Source organism: Sinocyclocheilus rhinocerous, unplaced genomic scaffold (assembly GCF_001515625.1).
Source record: "Sinocyclocheilus rhinocerous isolate Xijiao unplaced genomic scaffold, SAMN03320098_v1.1 scaffold2194, whole genome shotgun sequence".
In the NCBI taxonomy this organism is placed as follows: domain Eukaryota; kingdom Metazoa; phylum Chordata; class Actinopteri; order Cypriniformes; family Cyprinidae; genus Sinocyclocheilus; species Sinocyclocheilus rhinocerous.
In genome coordinates this window covers 171439-180471 of record NW_015652304.1, presented here as the reverse complement: position 1 = coordinate 180471, position 9033 = coordinate 171439, and the positions used below count along the sequence as shown (strand labels likewise).

Sequence of the window (9033 nt, the reverse complement as noted above, 5' to 3'; positions counted from 1 at the left end):
TTCAAGTTTTTTTTTTTTTTTGAGGAATACAACGTTCACAAGAATGGTATTTATTTGAAGTCCTGTAAAAATTTCTTTACTGTCACTTTTGGTCAATTGAATGCTGAATAAAAATAGTCTTTAAAAAAATATCAGTCAATATTAATCAATATCAAAAAAATATTAATCAATAAAACTGCAGATTAGGGAACACTATTCACTATTAACATATTGGCTGTTCATTAGTACTTATAAAGCACATATCAATGCCTTATTCTGCATGACCACATTTTAGATCCCCTACATCCCAATACTTAAAGATAACTGCTACAAAAACTGCCTTACTTACTATCAATAAGCAGCAAATTAGGAGTTTATTGAGGGAAAACTCTTAGTTAATAGTGAAAATGTGTTCCCTGATCTAAAGTGTTACCAAAAAAATCTTACTTACCTCAAACTTCTGAAAAGTAGTGTATACACAGCTGTAATGCTGTCTTTGTTTACTAAATGCAATTAAATAAAATATTAATAATAAAATAAGAATAAAGATACAGAAAGAAATATGAAAATATATGTACCATAATATGGCTAGCTGGTATAGTAGCAAAGGGCTTAAATTATATATAATTCTATACATATTTATTAACTAATTTTTGGCGAGATGTTAAATGTTGACAAGAATTATCATTTAGGGCTGTAATGGTAATATTTGAATATTGCCAAATAATGTTATTATATTTTTGTAATGTAGTGACCATAATTCTAATAATCAAAATGTGGTGGTAATTCTAGATTGAACAGCTGCGTGCAGAGCTCATGCAAGAACGATCCTCCAAACAAGACCTGGAGCTGGACAAAAACGCTCTGGAGAGACAGGTATGCCACATGACTATTGAACAGTACGACAGATCTATAGTCCTAGTGTATGCTGCATTCATCTTTGCCTGAGTTTCTGTGATAACAAAAATGATAAAAGTGTTTCTTTTTTTAACTGTACAATGCTTTCATTCAAATTGGCCACAGGGTTTCATCTAATCTGCATCTCTTTCAGATAAAGGATTATAAATCTCGTGTAGCTGAGATGGAGGGCCAGTCACGTTCCTCTACTGGTGTGTCTCAGCTGGAGAGCAAAATCCAGGATGTCGAGGAACGGCTGCGTGCAGAGGAGAGGTAAATAAAAAAAAAAGAGGTCCTAATGAACTGCGGTTCTAAAACTGCCACTACCATGAAGTGGCAGAAACAATTACATTACCAACAAAGCACTACAGAATGCTTGAGAAAAGCACTCTTCTTTAATTGAAAGCACTTTATGCTGCTAGAAAATACACAGACTGTAGACAATGCAGGCCATAAAGCGGTTTGCAAAAACTACTGCTTCTACTTCAAATCTACTACTAATTTCGGATGCTTTATTTTTTTTATAAAATAACACTGGGGGAAATGTCAGTAGATTTATTTGCCTGATTAGATTTTAATTTGCTCTGCCAATATTTTCACTGGCTTTACCAATAAAGTTTAACATTTTATTGTAGCACATTTGTATATGTGCCAGGATAAATAATTTAATTAAATGAAGAAACAAAAATTCACCTGAACAATAAGACAAAAATTCAGTACATGTCAAGTTTAGGAAGTCCTGAGGTTCAAGCATATAGTTGTGTGTTTTTACAGAGAGAAGAACTCTGTGCTGTCCTCTCAGAGGCGTGTGGAGAGGAAACTAAAGGAGCTGAACATCACCCTGGATGAGGAGAGACATCAGCACACAGAGCAGAGAGACCAGGTGAAGAATACACACGTCACAGTACATGTGCTCTAAGATCTGCCTGTGAGAGACCCGTGAGAGTATGTGTGTTTAATGCATGTGTGTTTCTTCAGCTGACTCTGCGTGTGAAGGCTCTGAAGAGGCAGGTGGATGAAGGAGAGGCCGAGGCGGAGCGGCTGGAGGGATTGAAGAGGAAGGCCATCAGAGACATGGAGGAGATGCAGGAACAGAAGGAGGCGCTGCAGTCCAAAGTCACGGCACTAGAGAATGAACTCAAGTATGTGTGTTTGACTGAGAGGAGAAAATGGTGGAGTATTTCCTTTTTTTTTCATATAAATAAGCTTTTTGTTTATAAAGAGCAGTTATGGCTGGTTTGATGTTTTGGTGTGTTTTGTTCAGTGTGAAATGGCCAAAAAACAAACCAAAACTGCAGGAGCTGAGTGAGGGAATAACTTGTGACATGTCAGTCATCCTTTACATTTGGGTCTAGAAGTTTATTTTATCCATCGAAAACATTGAGCCATTTCTTGAGGGTTCAGAAGATTATTTAATTATTTAGGCCAAACTTAAATTCAATTACTATTTATTTTTAACTATAATAATCAACACTCAAATGAAAAACAATTGTATGCAAACATGTAAATTGCACATAATGCAGTTTTTAAATTAACTTCTAAATTATACAATTTCAATTTGTTGTTGAAATATAATAATTTACACAGTGGCTGCCATAACTTGTTTCATAACAGTGTAGAGTAGCACTTGTTGTTTGTCATTTCTCCGATCACAAATGCAGACAGGGTTTTATGTTTACGCGGCGCGATGCAACACAACGCGTAAAAAGACAGTAAAAGTCATTATAATCAGTAATTATGTCCCCACTGGATGCAACAAATGCCTCGTTTGTAATGGGTTTGAATGTTTTTGTCTCGTCGCTCCGTCGCACTACGCCTGAAGTAAATGAAATGCTACGTGACATTTTGTTTACAAGCTGTTTTAATGACGTCTTTAAACGGTTGAAACACTAATTGAGCGATTATGTGAGGTGTGAGATGTTCATTCATGTTTACTTCGCTTTAAAACTAGTAATAAAGAGGAAGGGATGATCGCACTCCATGCTGCCGTTAGAACTGAGGCGACTATTCAGCTTTTATACATCTGTCATGTCACATCACAGAGCACCAAAACGGCCATTATTGTCGGAATTTCCTGAAAAAAACGGAATGATTTGTTCAATACACATGCGTACCGAACCGAAAGACCCATACTGAAAATTTTCGATATGAATATGTGTACAGTTACACCCCTAACGTTTAATAATTACACAAGAATTTGTTAAATTTGTTAAAAGATTTTTTTCTTGGACACTACTGTTAAATAGTATTGTTTTTTCCCCTCAGGAGGAAGATCCAGCAGGCCAGACAGTCAGCTCTGGAGTCTTCAGTGCTCAGCTCTGATGATGATGATGATGATGGATTGTACGATCATTCCAGCATAACCTCCATCCTCACCGAGAGCAACCTACAGACCAGTTCCTGCTGAAGACCGAGATAGGAATCTGGTATTCCTCTTCATTGAGGCTTCATTCATGGACACACAATAACTTCAGTGCTGCTCTAAAATTCCCACTCTTGGGCTATAACTGCTACGCCACAGCACCATAATTATAAATCAGATTGTTCAATCTGAGGTTAAAGTATCTATAAAACAGGACGACAGCTTTTCACACACTTTGGGACACCTGACATTTTCACTGTCAGTGAGTCAAATAGATTTCAGACATGGCTTTATTTATCTAGACATCAGTTCCACTTTAGAGACTTTTATGAGAAAAGCCTTAATGATCCCTTTAGTATAAAAAATACCTTTTTAGAGGAGATCAGTTCAGAGTTGAAGCCGTTTAGAAACTGAATTTCACCTCAGCTCAAATTAGCAAAGACAATTTGAGACATTTTTTTCGTTTAAGTAATTAGGGGTTAATAGAAGAAATAAGAACTTTGAATAAAGTGAATTAACAGAGATGGAGGGAAAGAAACAAGATTTAATTTTGTTTTAAGGGTCCTGTGACCGATTATGAGCACTGATGATTTCATTAGGAGTGTGTTAAGAGAGACTGATGGGAGATGAAGGATATCAGGGTATTAGAAGAAGAAATGAACACAGCAGAGAACATTTCTCCAAAAATCCAGTTAGCAGAGAGAGAGACAAGTCATCTGAATGGGGGAAGAAAATAATAAAGAAGTATATGTAACTATAATTTAGTATAGCAATACAAAGAGAAATACAGGTAATAGTTCAAAACATGCATCTAAGGAGGAAAATCAAGTTTTAGTTTGAAGAAAGAGATTATATTTCAATCTCTGTTTAGACTCCAGCTCTTCATAACACACTTATTTCCTTATGTTTACAGAGTAAGTTCCAGGTACGAGTGAACCAGCACTACACGGATGCATCAGTGATGCTAAAATACAACATAATCACAATAAAGACATTTACATTTCAGCCATACTTACCTTACTACTATGTCCGTACAAATGCTGAACTTAAAGAATGAGAATCAAGTTCAGTGCTGATGTACCTGTAGCAAATGTAATTTAGCATTATAAAACAGCAGAGCATTTCTGAATCAACTGCACTGTGAAATTCTGTCTTTTCTGTTGTGCAATTATTGTATATTTTTTAGGTGAAAGCACAACTAGTGTTTCTGTTTCCACCAAAATGATCAATCGTTAACCGACAGGCTAAAAGACAAATCAGCGTTTGTTCATTCCTGATGGTAAAACAATGAAAATTATTAATTTTGTTTATTTTGTTAGTTTACCAGCACATGATCTACTGTTTTTTACTTCAATGTATAATATTGAAGCAAATATTATATAAAGTAGCTGAAATAACTGATATGTTCTACCATAGTATCTAATTCATGTGAATGGTACACCATTACAATGCCTTGTAAATCTAATAATTATTTGTTTGTAATTGTTCTTGTTCCAAAGTAAATGAGAATGATTTATGTACATGTATTTTGTATTTATTTGTAATAGAATTTGCATTAAGCACTGATCAAATCAAAGGTTTGTATTTTTGTGTAAGCAAAACCTTTTCTATCAGAAATAAATCCAGTACTTTAGTAGTTCCTCTCCATTGTGTTTTTATAGTGTGCTTATGGTGTACTTGTATTTTGTACCATATGTCCATGACGCACATCAGCTACAAAGCTGGGGCCTCATTTATAAACTACTGCGTAGAAAGCATCCTAAATTAGATTTTACGATCATTTCTCAAAGTGCGTACGTGTGATTCATAGAACGAACGTATGCACAGAAAATGTGCGTACGCCTCTCTTTTAGATGTGAAATCTATAAATTGCAATGATCTTGAAATTGTGCGCAGCTGAACAGTAAACAATGTCTAATTAATGTCATTGACTTATAAAAGAGCACCTGACAATGTCCAAATCTTTTACAAGCGGCAAGAATGGCTTATATTTCCAAAACTCGGGCAAACAAAAGTGCGTACATCTGCTCAGACCCTGACGTGGCGCTAAGCTCTTTTCCACGTCAAAGACCGTTTTTATAAATATGAACATTGGCGTGGATTTTTGAGTACGCACACTCTACGATCAAATCTGTGCGTACGCACGTTTTATAAATGAGGCCCCTGATGTGTGTCATGTACATATGGTACAACAGCAACAGTACTAAACACCAAACATTTTGAAAACTTTCTGGCCAAGTTTATATCTTTAATTATGTTGAATATATTATATTGTTTTTCATAATAAAATCATGTAGCTAGTTGGTTTGGTGATTTGAAATGTGTGCAAAATTGTATTTCTCTTGCATTTTACCCAGATCACAAACAGTTTTATGAATGTAAAAGGTCTTGTGGCTTGAGCTCATATATTCAGTTGTTTTGCAGTGAGCTATTTGAAATGTCATGTGATGTAATGAGGTGTTTTCAGTCTTCATATTTCCATCTTCTAAATATTCTAATAGCAGCTTTCTAATATAAGGCCTACATGAGCACAGAATTAGACCATGTTTCCTACAGTACTTCCGCATTAAATTTAGAGTAACGTCTCGGTTACGTATGGTAACCCTCGTTCCCTGAAGGAGGGAACGGAGACGTCACGTCGGATGACCGACGAAATTGGGATCTCGCTTAGAGAGACCAATCTACTTCGAGTGTAAAACCCCCTAGCTGCACCACCGTCGAGGGTGGTGAGGGAGGAGGAACCAGCAGATCGGTTTCCGGCAGTAAAAAGGTGCCGTCCACGACCTGTTGAGCTCCTCATGCACCTCCGGGAAGAAAGGCACCGAGGCGGGGCGCTGAGAACCAGTGCGGACCATCCCGAGAACCAATCGTGCAACCTTGAGGGCTCGGGACACGGTGGAAGTCTCCACTCGAGCCCTACCTCTACGGCGGCCCGGGAAAGCATAGCCATTATTTCTGGATCCGATTCGGCATTGCTACAGTCCCGGAGGAGAGCTGCGCAGCCGAATCTTCCTCTCCAGAAAGCTCTGGCTCACCCTCCGATGCAGCAATCGACATCTGGTCGTTGGGAGGAGCACCAAAGGATACGGCTGGTACGCTCCTTGTAGAGGGCCCAGCACGTTCCATTGGCAGCTCAACTGGCTGGAAAAGCGGCGCTTTCACGTTATGGTTTTACAACTGTGAAATTACAAACAAAAAATACACATTCTGAGACATGAACTGAAATGAATTGTGAATTTTATTAACATTAAATCATCCTCCTCCCATTTTCACCTTAAAATTATGGGGGAGCTGTGCCTCCCCTGCCTCCCCCGACGAGCCGCCACTGCTGGCAATGTCACTGGTTTTTTTTGCTTCACAGGGAGTTCAGATAATACATTTGTAGAAAATGTGTATGTAAGGACTATATACAGGGGGTGGACAAAATAATGCGAACACTTGGGAATAGGGCGTATTTTTTTTTTTTTTTTTTTACTAAACCCTTTCCATTTTATACACCTTGCAACCTTCTTAGAACAGATTTATACAACTTTGGTATAGTCTCCAGTCAAACATCGTTGATAATATTCTAGTCAGGTGATTTGTCTGGCGGGGCAGATGATGAAGTTCATCTTGGTTCTCCAACTGTCCAGGACTTATGATTATGACACCATCTTTTCCCCATTTTAGCATCAGTGTCTGTGATTAAAGTTTTAGCAGTTTCCGCTCTTTCATGGATGTTTGCTTTATGAAGTTCAAAGTGTCAATGTGAATCCTGAGGTTTTCTGTCCCTTTGCTGCAGTAGTTCTGTGTTGTTTAGACAGTCCTTCTTAGTGTTTGACGGTCTCTATCGTTCACTTTCAGTTTTGACCACTTTTCTTTTTCACAGATTTCTTTTTCACAGCTTTTTCACAAAACCATGGACAGCTAGAATAACTTGCTGTATGAACCGCTATCAACAGACTTTACTATACACTCTGCAGTGTACACAATACACAATACAGTGTTTAGGCATTTTCTATTCCTTTAAGAAATGTAACAGGGTTGAGATTTTTACAGTTCAATCTGACATTATTACAAGTGTTGTGCTTGTGAAACAAGATGCTTCTTAGAGAATTTAATGCTGCTATTTCTTTATCTATTTTGTCAACTAAACAAAATGTAAGTGATAAAAAAAGACTTTAGCTTTTCCTTGAAAAAAGTTCTTCTTTAAAGGACGATGATTTATGGAATAGTGAGTCAGAATAGATTTATAGAATAGCTCACTGCTGTTAAAAGAGTTTAGATAGCAACAGGGGTGTAATGCATTTTTATACACATATGTATATATGAAGGACACCAGTGGAAACTGTACGATTTGTAGAATGACTTTTTTCTTTTTTTTCTATACACATTCATTATTTAATCATATTTTTTATTGCAATACACAATTTAACAGACTTTGACTTACAGAATTGTGTTCCAGCAATTGTATTTCTTCTGTAATATCCTTGGGCTATGACTGTCATAAATTAAAATAATATGATAACAAATACCAGTTTGCAAAATCAAGCAGCATAATGGGATCTTTTTGTAAGGCTAAAAAAAACACTGGAAGTGAATGACACCGGAAGTCTTGCACATTCAAGGTAAAAAGGGTCACATATGCTCTTATGTTAAAAATAAGGTGGATAAAAATACTTTTTCTGGAACAATGCAAAACATTACTAATTTGTTTAAAATTTTTAACTCATTCTACTCCACTAATGCTTCCAGTCATTAAATGTAAATGTAAGTGTAAATTTGTGTGAAGTTGTTAAATGTAAAAGTAAAAGTTACATCATAAATGTAAGAGGCAGTCAGTGCAGCACCAACCTTGAGCAAATCCTTATTGTTGAGACCTGCAACATTTCACATTAAAACACTTAACATAAAGAAGCATAGAGCATAAGAAAACTCCTAACATACTTCAAGTTCAGGACGTCCTGAGGTTCAAGCACATAGCTGTATGTGTTTTTGCAAAGAGAAGAACAGTAAGCTAAAGGAGCTGAACATCACCGTGGATGAGGAGACACATCAGCACACAGAGCAGAGAGACCAGGTGAAGAATACACACGTCACAGTACATGTGCTCATATAGAGCAGTGTGTGTGAAGATCTGTGTATATGAGGTTCTTCAGCTGAGGGATTGAGGAGGAAGGCCATCAGAGACATGGAGGAGATGCAGGAACAGAAGGAGGCGCTGCAGTCCAAAGTCACGGCACTAGAGAATGAACTCAAGTATGTGTGTTTGACTGAGAGAGAAGATAAATGGAGAGCAATTATGGCTGGTTTGCTGTTTTGATGTGTTTGGTTCAGTGTTCAGATGATCTACAGTATATGTGCATGCATAAAGTTAATTATTTTATAATGCAATGCTCACTGAGGCCTGCAGAGGCGTGTCTCTCAAAATACTGGAGTGTCCCGACTGCTCACATCTCTAATCTCTGTATCTTTCCAAACCGGCTCGGTACGGTTCACTTTTAGGGGGTTTTTCACTGGGTACAGTACCTGGTACCTGGTACTTTTTTTAGTACCACCTCGGTTGAGGTTCCAAGTGAACCGTATCGTTACCAAAACGTGACGTGTAAACTCTGCTGATCACGGATTGGCCGGAGAGAATTGTCACTACCTGCGTCACTGAACTTGAGACACAAACACAAAAGAACCGCTAGATTTAAATCCGCACAGCCTTGTTTATCAGTGTTTACTGGAGAAATGTTTGCAATAATTATGGCAATAAGGTGGATTAGTGAAGTTAAAATATCCAAGGCAGTAATATGTTCAGACTCAAGTTC

At 37.4% G+C, this 9033-nt stretch overlaps 1 protein-coding gene across 2 annotated transcripts in view; it reads left to right on the top strand.

Annotated features, from left to right (window-relative positions):
• Positions 1-4649, top strand: part of LOC107714679 (cingulin-like) — a 30615-nt gene extending 25966 nt beyond the window's left edge. Inside the window, exons 19-22 of one of the 2 annotated variants that reach the window (XM_016520612.1) lie at positions 1651-1759; positions 1855-2018; positions 3142-3302; positions 4152-4649. In XM_016520612.1, the coding sequence (XP_016376098.1) occupies positions 1651-1759; positions 1855-2018; positions 3142-3283 (415 nt within the window). In that variant the 3' untranslated portion in view covers positions 3284-3302; positions 4152-4649. Of the gene's footprint in view, positions 1-1650; positions 1760-1854; positions 2019-3141 lie in introns of both variants that reach the window. The other variant, XM_016520610.1, reaches the window with a different exon arrangement.
• The last annotated feature ends 4384 nt before the right edge of the window (positions 4650-9033 follow it).